This window comes from Ammospiza nelsoni, chromosome 3 (genome assembly GCF_027579445.1).
Source record: "Ammospiza nelsoni isolate bAmmNel1 chromosome 3, bAmmNel1.pri, whole genome shotgun sequence".
In the NCBI taxonomy this organism is placed as follows: Eukaryota; Metazoa; Chordata; class Aves; order Passeriformes; family Passerellidae; genus Ammospiza; species Ammospiza nelsoni.
The window spans coordinates 6,512,846-6,528,642 of record NC_080635.1 but is presented as its reverse complement, the minus strand read 5'-3'; the positions used below and the strand labels follow the sequence as shown (position 1 = coordinate 6,528,642).

General features: G+C 49.3%; 1 protein-coding gene across 2 annotated transcripts in view; it reads left to right on the top strand.

The window, feature by feature from the left end:
* Nucleotides 1-15,797, top strand: part of GALNT14 (polypeptide N-acetylgalactosaminyltransferase 14) — a 98,086-nt gene that overhangs the window by 23,458 nt on the left and 58,831 nt on the right. For both annotated transcript variants that reach the window (XM_059468160.1, XM_059468161.1), the window contains exon 2: nucleotides 10,340-10,509. In XM_059468160.1, coding sequence (XP_059324143.1) covers nucleotides 10,340-10,509 — 170 coding nt within the window. The remainder of the gene's footprint in view (nucleotides 1-10,339; nucleotides 10,510-15,797) is intronic.

The following is a 15,797-nucleotide window of genomic DNA, read 5'->3' as shown; positions in this document are numbered from 1 at the left end:
AGGACCAGCTCTGGGCTACAGAAACACCTTCCTCTGCAAAATGTGTGTGTTGGGATGAGGACATGGGTCACCAGTGCTTTTTGACAGGGGCATGGTGTCTGACAGGTGGGCACTGGCAGGTCCTGAGCTCCAGCTGAGCCCTGAGAGTTTGCCCCATAGGTCAGCACCCCACAGCCTCTGCTGCCCCTGCATCCTCCTGCATCATGTGTGTTAGGGCAGCTCTCATGTCTCCCAATGATGCTTTTAAATCTGTTGGGGAAGTCTTGCTTTGTCCAGGAATTTCTGCACTGCTGCCACCATAGCTGCTTGGTATGGTTTGGGCTGGGCTGCAGCACATCACTGCACAGAGGGCAGGAAGGCTCTCTGCAAGGGCTCAGGGCATTTGGGTTAGTCACCAGCAAGGGTTTTCCTCTGCTCTTCCCACTCTGCTAGAGGTGAGAGGTGGGAAAAGGGAGAAGCAGCCCTGGTACTGCCCTGGAGCTGCTCAGCACAGGCCATGCTCCTGCCCAGTGGGAGCCCTGTGACTGAACTGTAGGAGCAGGGAAGCTGAGGCGTGGCTGCAGGGAGCCCAGGGCTTTTCCACAACCAGAAATCAAGTGCAGAAACAGAGAGTTTGGTCTGACAGCATTTCTTGTCCTTGCTGAGCTCCTTCCTTGGAGCAGGTTGTGCCTTGGTGCTGTCTTGGTACATCTCTGCTCCCCAAAGCAGTTAGCTGTCAGAGGGAGGGGGAAAGGTGAAGCTGGTGGCTTCTTAAAGGCAGCTAAAGCCATGCATGCAACTATCCTGTGTGTTTGCAATTATTGTATTTTTGTTAATACCTATTTTTATGATACATGTGGTTTTTTATAACCTTTCCCTCCCTTGGAGACACTTCACATTCACATGCTGCTGTTACCATCACTCCTGTTGCTGCCTGCCTTGGGAGGGTGGCTGCTCAGGGAAGGATACTAGCATTAGTTTCTAAAGCTGTGTAAAGATCCTCATGGAAGCAATTACCAGATGGATTACCCCTGGCTTTGCTGCTGTGAAAAGGCCATGTTGGGTCGAGGATGCTGACTATATTAACAGCACATCCCTTCCTTCTTGGGAGGAGTGCTTGGGATTAACCTCCTGATTTTTAAAGGGCTGGGTTCAGAGCAGGGATCTGCCTGGCTGGCTCCTTTATTCTCCCCTCCCTGATCCCTTTTCCCTTTCCTTTGCCCTGATGTGCCCTGTCCCAGGCTGTCCTCTGGCACGTGGGAGCCACAGCTCCATGGGGAAGGGGAGACCTTCCCTGACCTCTGAGGTGCTCCAGCTCTGTGGTTTGGTGGGAGTTTTGGCTGTTCTGCAGGAGGAGGAGCAGAGCTCAGCTGGAGACTGAGTAGAGCTATGGGCTCCTAAGTACTAAATCATCTGCTGCTCCTGCTGAAGCCTGGGAAGGCTGGTTCGACCTTCATGGCTGGGAAGCAGCTCATGTCTGTCCTGAAAGGCACAGGAGGAAAACAAAACACTGTCTGTCCATGTAGGAACTCCCTTTTGCTACTTTATTTACCCATCATTGCTCTGGGCTCTTCTCAGTATATTTGACCTCTGGTAATGCTGGAAATGTGCTGAACGTGGCTGGTGTGGCACCATGGCCCCAAAGATGCTCTTTGGCATCTCCTGGCACCCTGGTGAGCCCAGAGAGGGTTGCTGAGGGGATCCCCTTTGGCAGGGGACAAAGGCATTTTTGGAAATTAGCAGGTGGAGAACAATGAGAGGGGCCAAAGGTGCTGTGGGCATCCCACTGCTGATGGGAGTGGCACTGGGAGTACTGGTGGGGGGCTGCTCCCATCAGCTCAGGGAACTTGGTTTGGGAATTGATTCTCAACTTTTCCACTTATTTTGGGTTTTTAAAACCTGAAATCTTAAAAAATTAAAATCTCAGTGAAAGCAGAGATTCTTAAAACTTATTTTGTCTGGTTTGCCATCCAGAATTACCATTTGTAAACCCATTAGAGGGGTTCACAGGTGCCAGTGGACTTGGACTGGCATTGCTCATCCTTTTCTTGGGGCTGTGGGAAAACCCAAAGACCATTTTTAGATAGAAACTTGGGGAGACTGATGCAGCCCAAGCACAAGCAGCTGAACTGAGAAGCCCTGCAGCATCCCAGGAGAGCTGTGGGCAGACGTGGGAGGAAATGACCAAAAATCCTCTCCATCCTTCTGCTTGACTCTCAGTACAGACAGAGCTGGGTCTTCTCTTTTGTCCAGTCAGCAGCTTGGTTTGTGCTGACCTCCTAAATATTCAGCTCATTATACACTCGAACGTATAAATAAAACAGAAGCAGGCAGCAATATTCTCCAGGAGGATATAATCGGCTTCCTTTCCTTTTTAATTACACAGGATTTGTCTCCATGTGTCAGGCTATCCTATGGGCTAATTTGTAATTCTAAAGAGTTAAGATCTGTGTTCTTTATGTAGTGAGACTGTTATGAACACACCTGATTTTGGGGATCCAAGATGAAGGAGCATCTTTCTAGGTGGAAATGCAAGGAGTTTTGTTGCTGGATGTTGTTTTTAGAGGTCAGTGGCGTGGAACTTGCATTCCTTTCCATTGTCACAGAGTGGAATGAGGTTCTTCACTATGCTGGAGCTGGTGAGGGCCACCATGGGAACTCCTGGGGTCTCTCTGGGGTGTGTGATGCTGGCTGCTGGCATGCTTTGTCCCTCTGTAGGGACATGATGGCCTGGTGCTACAGCCAGCAGGTAGGAGCATTGTCCATGTATGGAGCTCTGGCTCTGGCTGCCTGTGGGAGATGTGGATGTATTTTAACCTGGCACCACTGCCAGTGCAGCAGTTGCTTGCTGATAAGTGTGGTGTGAACTCCGAGCTGACTTGTTTTCTCCTAAGGGAAGCCCTTGAAACAAAATTTGGCTTTTCATCAAAGCAATGAATCTGTCATCTTTCCCTCTGTGCAGCTCGGAGTCCCCTGCTCCTGATTTGCAAATAAATTCCCCATTTTGGTGCCTGCCCTGGCCATCCATTTTAAAATTAAAGCTTCGGTGCCCTTACTGGAAGAAGCACCAGTAATTCTCCAGTGGCTTTTCATGCTGTTGTATTTGGCTGGAGACTCCAACAGATTTAAGCCTCTGGAAGGTGTTTCAGACCATGTGTAGTTTTTGCCACAGATACAGGCAAGAAGATAAACAAATTGCTGGTTCTATCTGTGATTGCCTTAATGGTGGCCCAGATTCCTTAGCCCTGCATCAGCTCCTTGCACTGACCCAGTGGCCAACCACCTGAGCTGATGTCTGAGTGTAGGGATGACAGGAGGAAGATGCCAAAGAGCCTTCTCCAAGGCCTTGGGGGGGATGTTTCCATCCAGGCTGAAGTTGCAGCTGTACTTTGTGAGGGTCAAGTCTTCTTCCAGTTCTTGAAGGTCACATCTTCCTTGGCCCCTTTCCAGCCTTTGTCACTCCTGTTGCCTGATGTAGCAGGTGCCTTGGTTGTGTAAATGTGTGTGTGCATCGCCAGGCTCTGCCCACACAGGAGGTGTGAGCAGCAAGGGCAGAAAAGATGGGGACAGTGTGGTCTTGGCCTCAGGGCCAGGTGAGAAAGTGGGACACTGAAAGGTCCTCAAGGACTTGTGCTCCCTGCTGAGCCAGCAGAGGAGGAGGAGATGGAGATGCTCCATCCTTTGAAGATGGAGCAGAATGCCTGTGGATGTGCATGAGCAGGAAAGGGTCAGTGGCAATGAGAAGCTTGATGGTGAATGTTCAAAGCTTCTCCAGGGACCCCAGCTGGAGGGCAGGCTTTGCTGGAGAAGTGCTTTGCTTTAATTAGGTATCTGTATTAATATTTTATTTGATTTTTCTTTTGTTTTGTTCTTGCTTCCTCCAAAGCGGGGTCAGAACAGACTCAGATCAGAAGCTTTTCCTTGAGAGACAAAAGAATCACCTCCAAGCAGGGGGAGGTGCTGGTCCTCCTTGGAGCAGGGTGGGATCCTGGATCTGCTGTGTGTCCCCATGGGGTCACAGAGGAGCTGCCACCAAGGTGCTCATCATGTTGTGCCCAGGGACCAGTGCAGGAGGAAGAGGAGTTTCACAGCCCTCAAATAAATGAACTGGAGCTAAAATATCCATGGGTCAGAAAAGTAATTAAGGCAGATCGTGGTCGGGGCCGGAGCTGCCTCCATTCCCAGTGTGTGGTTTGTGTCAGCACAAAGCAGGGCCACTGAGCCAGTGAAGCACTTAAGCAAGTACTTAGCTTCAAGCATTTAAACGGGTTTCTGTTGGTTCCCACATGCCTGGAGTCACTTAAGTTTGTATTTAAGTGCTTGATTGGCTCAGGGATTGTGCAGTTTGAGGAAGGAGGGTAAGAGGAGAGAGGTGACTTCCAGGGTTTGCTGTGAATTTGGTGTTGAAGGGTACCTGATGCACTGAGGATGTGATGCAGGATGAGTACAAAGCCTGTTTTCCCAAGACCCAGAGCCTGCTTTTGGCACCACCACTTCCTCTTTGGATGGGACAGAGGCTGGCTGTGGTGCTGCCTGTCTCCCCCTTGTATCCTGGGGCTGAGGCCATTGGGATGCACAGCCCTGCTCACTCAGGGCTAAGCCGAGGCACTGGGCTCTGGGGTTGAGAAAAGTACACCAAAACTTGACTGAAGGACCTTGTACCTCAGTGCTCCATCTGGGTTATTCGAGGATGAGGACAAAGGCAGTCTGACACTGTCCCACTTCTTTTCCCTCTGATGCTGCTGACCCTCTTAAGTGCACGTGCTGGCACCGGGGGACGAGGAGGGATGAGCCCTATCCTGTTTGAAGTACTATAATCCTTTCAGATGGCATTAGCGCCTGGGCCAGCGGCAGCTCTATAATTGAACCTCCTGTTTGCAGGGCCCCTGCGCTTCAGTGAGACTCCTAAATCTCATTTGTATAATGCCTGGTTGCAGTTCCTGCTGAAAGATTGCCCTCTGCCTCCAGTGCCCCCGAGCCTGCTGAGCACAAGGATGTCCTCGCTGGCAGAGGAGTGACAGAGCGTGACTGGGCAGCAGCAGAGTGCTGCATGGCATCTGAGTTTCCAGAGCTTTCACCTGCTTATTGGACCTTGTGATAGGCTGATGTAATTTTTAATTTCCCCCCCCCACCTCCTGGTTTTTTAATGCCTGAGTCCCAGGGAATGGGCTCAGTGGCAAGTGCTCAGTCAGGTATTTTGTAGGGATGAGATTTTCCAGGGAAAGCTGGGTTTGAGAGGAATGGAGGTAGAGGCACATTTGGCTGCTACCAGATTCCTTTGGGGTCATCTTTACACCTGCACAAGCAAAACCCTTTTTGTGGCCAGATGGGTTCCCTGGAAAACCCTGTCAGCTCTGCCATCCCCCTGGGCTGGCTTGGGTTTGCTGCCTCCTGAAATGCCATGTGTGGCATTCGCATTCTCTGAAAAAATGCCTTTGCACAGGGTTTTTCTCCTGGGAAGCTGAAAGGCAGAGAGAGGAAAAGAGAAAATAAAACAATTCTTATCTCATTTGCTTCTCCTGTGTTGTGCTCATGTGGAATGTGTTTGGAGATTGTTTACCCACAGGTGATTGTTTCATTGGATTCTGCTGGGAGTTGTTTTGACTCTTTGGCCAATTGGGGCCAAGCTGTGTTGGGACTCTGGAAAGAGTCAGGAGTTTTCATTATTATCTTTTTAGCACTCAGTAAGTATCTTTTCTGTATTATTTAGTATGGTATAGTATTCTTTAATATAATACAGTAAAAGAAGATAATAAATTAGCTTTCTGATAGGATGGAGTCAGGTGCATCATTCTCTCCCATCATCGGTGGCCCTGCATTTGCAATAACCGTGCTCATGGCACTGGTCTGATTCACTCTGGTCTGAAGGCAGAACTCAGCAGCCCCAAAAGGAAAACAGCTTTTATTTTAGCAAGGGCTTAAGTTCTCTATGTTAAAACAGTGCCACAAAAGAAGAAAGAGAGAGTCTCCCTTTGGCTCGCACTGCCCACTCCTTGTCTTGCTGGGCAGCTGGAGGCTGGCCCTGGGGCCCGGTGTGACCTGCCCGTCCCTGTCCCTGTCCCTGCTGGCTCCTCTGGGGAGGCTTTTCACCTGACATGCCCTTGCAGTGCTGGGTGCCCAAAGTGCTGTCACAGCTGCCCTTTCCCTGACAGTGCCCAGCCTGGCCCGGCCTCCTGTGCCCTGACAGGAGACACCACAGCCCCACAGCAGCAGCCGCCGCTGCTTGTTCCTCCTTCCCGCTCCAGCAATCCCTGCTGTACTGTAATCACACAATTATTATGCCGTTAAAATGTCATATTCGCAGAAATCCACATAAACAAGGCATTAGCAGTTGCCAGGAAATTGTAGTTTTACTGCTAATGACCCATTTTCCCCCTGCAGTACCACTTGTTTTTTGTTTTGTTTTTTTTTTCCTTAAATATTATTTTTTCCCTTCTTTGTTTCTTTGGTTTTTTTTTTTTTTGTTTTGTTTTGTTTCTGAGCTGTGATTTAAGAGGCAGATGACGAATTGCATCTTTGCAGTGAGAGGCTTTTAATCTTTAATGTACAGTTACAGTGAAAAGCTGCCTCTGTGCCTGCTCTGGGCTGTGTGCCCTAAGCCAACAAGGGTGATGGGTGGTTTTGGAGGAGGTGCCTTTAGTGGGTCATTTTTTGGGGGGTGCTTTACTGAAATGGCAGACAAAGCTCTTGGTGACCCCTGCTCTTGGCTGGGTGCTGATGCGAGATGGAAGCTTCTCTCCACAATAATTTTGTCAGTGTCTTTTTGTGGGTGTCCCTGTCCTTGAGCACCCCTGGGGGAGTCCCCAGTGTGGTGTTCGAAGAGGCAACACTTGTTTGCCAAGAGCAGACAGCCCCTCCTTGGATGTATTTTTCTTCTCTTTCCTTCTGCTCATTGAGTCTCTCAAACTCTCTTAAGCGTTGACTGTGTTTCCTATAATTAATACCAGTCATTAAACTGCAGTGTTGAAAGAGAAATTACCTAATTCCAAGAAAAAAAAAATGAAAATTTATTACTAGTACGTGAGAGAAAATGAATAGGAAACTCAGAGAGATGAGCCCTATGGAAGATAAATAGAAAGGCAAGTGGAATATTGACTTGATCCTTTTCTAGTGCAGGGTAATTTGGCCTCTAAAGTGAGTTAGATCATAATAAATTAAATTTAGATTTCAGCACATCAGTTAAATAACTCCCAAGACAGAATTCTGGTGTGAGGAAGAGGTGATTATACATTGTGGAAATATTATAATGAAGACCTTATCTGGTAACCTGTAACCAATGTGCTGTCCCTGGGTGAGCAAAGGGGATTTCTCCTGGTGCTTTAACTCTCATTCCCTGTCTCAGATCAGGTGCAGGTGAGAAACAGGTGAGTCCCAGTGTGCAGGTTGGTGAGGTCTCCTGCCTCCTGCTGCTTGCAGAGCTGGGAGCTTTTCATGCTTTCCTCTCCTGCTTTGAGCAGCTGTGTTTTGCAGAGGTCAGTGTGCACCTGTGTCTGAGCTGAGCATTCTGCTCCAATTTCAGTTACCCTTTTAGGGAGGCTTGGGATGGAAAGAACACCCAGAAGATTTAGGCAGGTGATGCAGATCAGAAGCAAATTAACAACCCCCAGTATCTACCTCTGGCTGAAAAAGTGAACCCGATCCCTGGTCTTGTTTTGTGGCCAGATAGGGATTGAAATAAGTGTTTAATCTCTGGCATCTAGTTACTGTAGATCTCAAGTGTGTATTTAATTACCCAGTATTTATTATCCATCCCACAGATAGCTTTCCTCAGCTCAAAAAGAAGAACCTTGGTGAATCAAGGTGGGCTGGTGTCTTTCAGGTGGAGATTGCACAGGAGTATTAATTAGTCACTGCAGAGTGAATGAGGAATGCAGCCCTGGAATGCAAGGTATATCCTGAGCAGGATGAGAGGTGAATACTGTGGAGTATGGCACTGGTATTTGTCCATTTCCTGCTGGGACCCCACCCCTGGTAACAGCACATGAGTGGAGTTAGATGGAAAATGCCATCCCAGACCCTGGAGGACCGTGCCACGTGCCAAACCCTGCTTCTGCTGCCTGACCAGAGCATTGCTGCACTTGTATCAGGTGCAGAAGCTCCAGTTTTCTTGATTTCAGGGATCCACCAGCCCTCCCACCTGAGCCATCAGTCAGATTCTTGCCCAGCTGTACCCTCCTATCTGATCCAATGCTATTGGGTGTACCTGACATCACAAAAACCAAAACAGCACACGCACGCACCTTACAGCCTTAAGTGCTGTGTGGCCACTTTTGAAAGCCATTTCTCTTCTTGTTAAGTTTGATAAAACCAACTTTTATTTTTCTTCACAGCATTAAAATTTAGGGACTGCAGCTCCGGTGGCTGTTTCAGCAGCGCCAGGCCCTCCTGGGGTCATCGTGAAATCTTATAAACATCAGGCTGTCGCTGGCTGCGCCATGCAATCGCCTCACTCTTCCCTGATCTTTTACTGCCGTGCTACATCATGTTTTGCAAGATGCCTGAGAAAAAACCCAACATAAACAGCATTTATCACCCTGTGCACGTCAGCCCTTCTGAAAGTCCGCGGCTGGGTTATGTGCATCCTCCTCGTAAAACTCCTGCAGGGACCTTACTGGTTTTGTAACTTTCTCCCAGCCTTGAGTAACTTTATTCCAGTCCTGAATAACTTCCTCTCAGTATGGCTGGTGACTCAGGGGTTTCTTCTGATCTCCTCACACTGGGGAAGGTGCTGGAAGAGGTCCTGGGGTCACACATGGGGAGGATGAATACAACCCTGTATCTGGAAACCCCTGTATCCCTGGAATTTGTTGGCTCTTTGGGAGTGCTCATGTTGCAATAACACAGGGTGATGTGGGGTATCAGGCTGGAGGTGCCTGACTTGCTCCTGTGGTGGTTTACTTGCAGGAGCCAAAGCTCCCTCCTCCCTTTCCTGTGACTACAAAAAATGCTCTGCCAGATGTGAGTAAAATCAATTATGGGATAAAAATCGCCCTCTTCAAAAGCTTCATTTTGCGCTATTAGCAGGCAAAACCGGCTTTGAGGTGGTGTGAACTGAAGAGGGGGGAAAAAAAAGAAAAGCAGAAGAAAAGATCAATTATTGGATAAGATCACAATTTTCTTTAGGGCTGAGATGTGTGTAAATGTTTGCATCTCTCAGTGTTACAGGTAGGCTGAGATCAAAGAGGTTGTGCTGCTGTAGCGATGAGATCTTATCGGCGCTGTTTTGTGCTGCCTGCCTCAGACACTGCCAAAGGATGCTTAAACCCCCAACAGCTTCTGCTGCTCAGGGATGCTTCAACCCCAACAGCAGCGAGCCACCAAGAAATTTTTAAAGCCCCCAAGGTTGTTGAAGCTGCTGGGTAATGCTGAAATGCAGCTCTTCCATCCTTCTGGAGCAGGGGGGGATGTGATTCCCTCTCTTCTCCCTGCAGTAGGGCTGAAGTCCTTGGTGGGAGATGTGTGGTGGCAAAGATGGACTGAAATTGGGCTGGGAGCATGATACCCCCCTTCTTCCAGGGTCCTGTTGCTGGAGCTGGGGCTAGGATGTGGCTGTGGAAATGTAGGATTACTCCTTTCCTCCCTGAAAGGTTATGGGGGCAATGGGTCATGTGTTGTAAAATAACTTTGTTTTTTGCCTAGAGAGACATTAAAACCTTTACAAAGTGTTTGTGCTGCTTGAGAGGGGCATCCACCAGAGACCTGAATTTGGATTCAGATTAGTCCTTTTAATTCAAATTGACAGGCTCTCTTTGACATATTGTTTCAGAAAGTAAGGACAAAAAATAAACCCTGGAGACCTTATAGGACTCTGTAGGAGTGTGCCTCTTGTTGACAGAGTGATAAGACTATCCTTTATCCCCTCAAAAAGGAAAGAAGCCCAGAAGTTTCTTTTCTCCATTAGGTGAAAAAGCCACCTCATAGGCCTGGGGGACTTCACCTCAAACTTAAGGATAGGTAGTTGGACAGAAGCCAAAAAGTCCCACCTTTGGGGCAATTTACTAGAAAAAGAAGTGACCAAAGAAACTAATCGCTTTTTGTAAGGTGCTTTACCAGGAGCAAGAACCTCTAGCACCTGGCTGGGTTTTTCCTCTGTTTGTTATTTTGCCTTTTTGTTTGCAACACTGCAGCAGAAGCCATCCTGCTGATTTTTGTGCCTCCAAAGGTAGCTGAGCCATCTTGGATGTGTTGTAGACCTCAGAGAGCTTATGAGACCTGGCTGGAAGAGGCTACTTATAACAGAGCTCCTCGCTGGCTGCTCTTGCAGCACTTGCCCGAGTTGTGGGGATGATGGAGCTCTGGAGCGGGGTCAGGCGCGCTCCGCTCTCTGCTGTGTCTAACGGGGCTGCCTTTGTGCGCGCAGGAGCCGGAGGCGGACTGGGACGACCTGTGGGATCAGTTTGAAGAGCGGAGGTACCTGAGCGCCCGGAGGTGGAAGGGCGGCGAGGACCCGTACCGGCTGCATGCCTTCAACCAGCGCGAGAGCGAGAGGATCCCCAGTGACCGCGCTGTCCGCGACACCCGCCACCACAGGTGCTGCCTCCCCCTGCCTCCTCCTCTTCCTCACCTAACTTCAGTTATTGGATAAGGTCACATTCGTGGCACGGGGGCCGTGAAAAACGCGGATCACTTGTTTTCAAAATTTTAAAAGTTTAGTGGTAATGAAATGGTTATAAAAAATAGTAATACAATTAGAGTGATAATAATTTGGACAAATTGAATTAGGACAATATGAGACAATAAATACCAAGAGCTCCAGACGTCTGGGTACCTTTTTCTGGGCAGCACGAGCCTGAAAAAGGACACCCGTTAACAAAGGATTAACCCTTAAAAGCAACAGCCTGTTGCATATTCATACACCTCATACATGATGCATAAATTCCATTCAAACACAGGATTCTGTCTGGTCATCATCAACTTCTTCCTCTGAATCCTAACAGCACCTTTGAGGCAGGAAGAAGTTGGTTTCTTCTGATAAGAGGGCTCTAAATTTCTTTTTCTCTGAAAGATTTAGGTGTCCTGTGGCTGCTATCTCACTGTGAGTCCTTTCTTTGAAAAAAGTATCCTACATAGCATAGTTTCTATTTTAACATTTTTTATAACCTAAAACTATATTTAACACACTACTTAAGAGAATTAATACAGCATTACTTTCTAACACAACACATATAATATTCATTTTAATATTTGCAAAAAGCTAATCATAAAATACATGCATTTTTCACAGGGGCCTAGTCCCGTTCCCCTCCAGGGATGTGGTTTCGGGTGCTCTTGGGATTGGGTCTGCCTGGGTTGTGTTTCTGGGATTGAGTGTTTCCCTTTGCTTGATTTCTTGGCATGTCTGGAAGTTTTAAACCTGTTAATTGAAACTGTATAAGCTATTCCAGGACCATAGGGAAAGAAAGGAAAGCCCTTTATTTTCCCTTCCAAAAAGTAATGGGTTTGCTAGAGCAAGTCTTGCTGTTGGGCAAAGTCTTCACGGGTGCTGGGAGCTCTTGCTCTGCTGATGCAAGGGGGATAAAATAACTGCTGAGTGCTGAAATTGCTCTGCAGAGAGAGGAGTGGGGAATAAGGGGTAATTGCTGAGTGAAGAGGAGAGAAGGGTAAGAACTTGTTGGGTCACTAGCTGCTCCAGCTCCACTGAGGTCAGAGATGTCCTTTGGTGCCCAAAGGAGCTCTTGGGAAAGGCAGGGAGGATTGCAGCAACTGTTGCCTTGCAGATGGAGCTGCACTCCCCTGTCAGTGTGAGAAGGGTGGGATGGGAGTTTTGGTGCACCCTTGCTTCCTGAGGTCTCAGCTTTAGTCTCCCTCTGGTTGTCTTTCCAATCTCACTAGGGAAGAGCTGCCCTTCCTGCTGAAGGTCAGTGGGGTTAATTGTTAGTTTGCTGGATGGGGTGATATGAGGATGTCCCAGTGGTGAAGGAAAAGCTCCCAAGGTCCCCTCCATGCAGTTTTCCTCTTTGTCACCTGAGGACACAGCATATGCCTGGCCCCTGCTGTCAGTCACCACTCCAGAGCTGGTGCAAGCTCTTTCCATGGAGCTGTGCCTGGCATTGTGTCCCAGCTTGCAGGCAGCAGCTGTCTCTCCTGCCTTGTCCTGGGAGCCCTTTTGAGGCAGTCCTGCTCTGGGGGAGCTCTGTGCTGGACCCAGCCATAGCACCCTGCTGCCTGTGCTGCACCCTGCTCCCAGATCAGAGTGACTCCACTCCTGGCAGCTGACCCAGCTCTGAACTTCCCCCATTCCAGTTCAAATGCAGCACTTGGGCTGAAATGCTGAAACAGCACCAGTTCCCCAGCCCTCTGTAGCAAGCCATGTGCTTATTTATTTATTTAGTTACTTTTTGTTGTAAGGACCAGATGCTCCTTTCTCCGGAGAGGAGCTGTCAGCCCTGACGGACGCCTGTTATAGCTGAGCAGAGAGCGAGTGTGCTATTCCTGGAGAGAATTAATGCCAGGGATATTAACCATCTGCCCTATTAAAAGGGAAGATTGCCTCGCTTGCCCCTTGCCTACCCTCAGTGTGCAGTGGCAGCCACCTTGTTCCTGGGCGGGCAGATGTGGCACTGAGTGCTCCTGTGAAGGAAAAGTTCTCATTAAGGAGGAAGAGAGGGCACAGCACGTGGGAGGGGCTGGGGCTAATTTAATTTGTTTCCAATTTCCTTAACCCAGTAATTGGATTCTGATTTATTGAGTATGCCTGAGGAATGCTGCGGATGATGCACCATTAGCCAAGCATTAGAGTAGCCACGGAGGAAATGGAGCTGCCGGCAGGTCTGGGGGAGGCAGGCGCTGATGGAGACGATGAAGGAGGGAGAAGGATCTGGGATTGGTGGTTGAGGGAGAGAGGAAAGTGCAGAGCTGAGCCCTCTCTGGAAAAATAATCCTTACTTACAGCACAGGTGTCTTGGGAGCTGCTGTAGGTGATGGTCAGGCCTTGCTGTGCAGCCTGGAAGCTGGTCTTGAACTGTGCAGCAGAAATGTGTGGGAAAGCATGGATAAGCGTGACCTGCTCTCGGAGGAGGGAGAAGTTGCTGGGGGCTGTGCAAGGACATATAAATGGAATGCACCATGGGGTTGACTAGGTGCCCTCCTGTGAAGGGGAGAGCAGGGTTGTGTGGAGCGGGCTGTTGAGGGAGGAGGGACACCTGCAGTGCTCCTGCTGCACTGGAGGCTGTGTTTAGAGGCTTGGTTTCAATGGAAAACTGGGATTAAGCTGCTCAGAGTGAACCCAGAGAGTTAGGCCTCAATTCTACTCCACCTGACTTTGAGGCAATTCAGGACCCCATACTCAGGGGTGCCACTGTGCCAAGAGGCTCCTGCCCAGCTTGTGCAAGGGTTTTGGAGGCTTTGGAGAGGGTCTCATCCATCATTTCCACTCCTTGCCATTGATAAGCAACTTCTCTCTCAGCCTCTCGGTGAGATGTTGTGCTCTGCTTTGTGACAAGGTTTCCAGTGTGTTGGCTCTCCATCCTTTCTGCCTGTGTGTGATGTGTGACAGCACTGAGATGGACCTTCAGACCATGGTAATGCCCAGAGACTCACACATTGGATCCTAATCCTAGGGACTGGGATGTGGGAATGCTGCTCCTTACAGCTTCTCTGTGGGGTGTTTTTCGTTGGGATGGTTGCAGAAAGTTTCCTGGTGTTATCTCTGCTAATCCAGCCAAGCATCTGGACTTGCCAGCGATAGCTGAATGTACAAAATCTGGCAAGGGCTGAGCAGCAAGCTCCTTGCCAGGAGGTCATGGAGAGGGCAAATACTTTCAATGGGATGGGATGTGGCACTGACAGCCAGTTGCTTAGCAATGTTTGCTGGATTGATTTTGTTTTTAAATTGCAGCCAGTGGAATAGTTTCAGATGGAGAGGAATTGCAGTGTTCCAAGAAATCAGAGCAGGAAAAACCATGGTGGCTCTCTTTGCCTCTGGCTAGTGCAGGGCTATGAACTTCAGCTTGGTTTGTGGGTGATTTCAGCCAGGGAGCTGTCATGCTTTCTGAGGACTACTTTGTGTCACCTGGCCTGGGAGATATCACAGCTGGACTGTTGCTCCTGGTGACCTCCTTGTTTCACTGCATTTCTGGTTGCACATTGACTGAGCTCTTTGTTGAAGATTGCAATGCAAGATGTTTTCCATCACCATCTGTATGGCAGATTACCTTTGTCAAGTGTGCAGTTTGCTTTATCTCTCTGAGTGACCACATTCACACCTCCCTCGGGAGGGGACATCTGCTGATAACAGACTATTGAATGTCACTGCATGGCTGAGAAGAACTATAACATCCCACTGGGAGATGCTCCGCCCAGAGGGAGGAGCCAAGCATTGCTACCCAGATATAATCCAGAGGTTTTGAGACACCAGTATGGCTTTCTCCACTGGATTCCCCAGAAGAACAGCAGCTGTCTCTTCTTCCCCTGGATCTTCAGAGGAAGAATACATCCTTCTCTACAGGACCTCCCTTGCTCCAACAGAACCACCCCTGACACTGCAGGAGGGCTGCAGCCACATTTCCAATGGGACTGCACCAACACCCTGACCCACAGAGTGTCAGGTTGGGTTCTGACTCTGTCAGTGTTGTTGTAGTGTGCTGCATTGTTTATTTTATCCTTTTTTTTTTCCTTTCCCTATTAAAGAACTGTTATTTCCTGCTCCCATATTTTTGCCTGAGAGCCCCTTAATTTAAAATTTATAGCAATTCGGAGGGGTGGGGAGAGTTTACATTTTCCATTTCAGGGGAGGCTCCTGCCCTCCTTAGCAGACTCCTGTCTTTCCAAACCAAGACACCCTTGGACCACATAAAGGGCTGCCTTTCTCCAAGGAGGAGACCTTGGATGCTCCTGTTCTGCTGCACCCCATCTTCCCCAAAACTCAAGGTTAAAACTTCCTGTGATTGCATCAGCACACCGGACCTGGAGCTTGGTGGTTATCCAGACTGTGCACAGCCAGCTCATTCCTCCGGAGTGGGTGGCTAGTCTCCCTCCACCAGGATAGCCACATGCACTGGGAATTACCTCATCCCTACCTCCCACAACTCCCACCGGCACGCTGCGGGACCGCAGCGGCAGCGAATGAGTCAGTGCCGGGGGAGAGGAGCGGAGCTCTCCAGCACTGCTCAGCCGCTCGGAACGCCGGCAGGAGCCGGGACGTGTCGCCCCCAGCCAGAAGATTTCATCCTGATGGCTCCTGGGCTCTTTCCATCTGTGGCAGACAGCTCCTGGGGAGGCTGGTGCTCGCCACGCCAGTGCTCCATATGCTGCTTGGGCTGACCCCCGCCTCGCCGTGCCCCGCTGGCTCTGATGGATGCGCGGATGCTGTTGTGGCTGCCAGGCTCGCTGGGACCGGCCTGGGCGGGGGTTTGTGCAGGCTGAGGGGGAAATAGGGGATAAGGAGAGGAGATGAGAGGTGAGAGCCTCCAGCAGACTTCTCCAGCTGCTGCAAATCACGTCAGCCAGCTTCAGGCATCTCCCAGCGTCTGTTTTCCTCTGTTTGTTTTGCTTCTTACTTCAGCGGTACACGTTTAGTAGTGCTGTCTCAAGAGCTGATAAAGCAAGAAGGCCAAGGATGGAGCCCTCTCAAATTCTAGCACAAGACTGCATTTTTGAAGTTCCCTCCTTCCCTGAGTCTCAAGTGCTTTACAAGAGGTCCTGCCTACCCAACTGAAGTTTAATTTTACAGCTGCTTAGGGGTGTGTATGTGTGTGTGTGAGAGACAGAGAAAGCAGCTGCTAAGATCAAGTTGTGATTGAAACATGAGGCTGGCAGGGATGCTGCAGGCACGAAGATCAGGTGTTGCATTGTCTGCTGAAGGTGAGAGCATCCTGGCA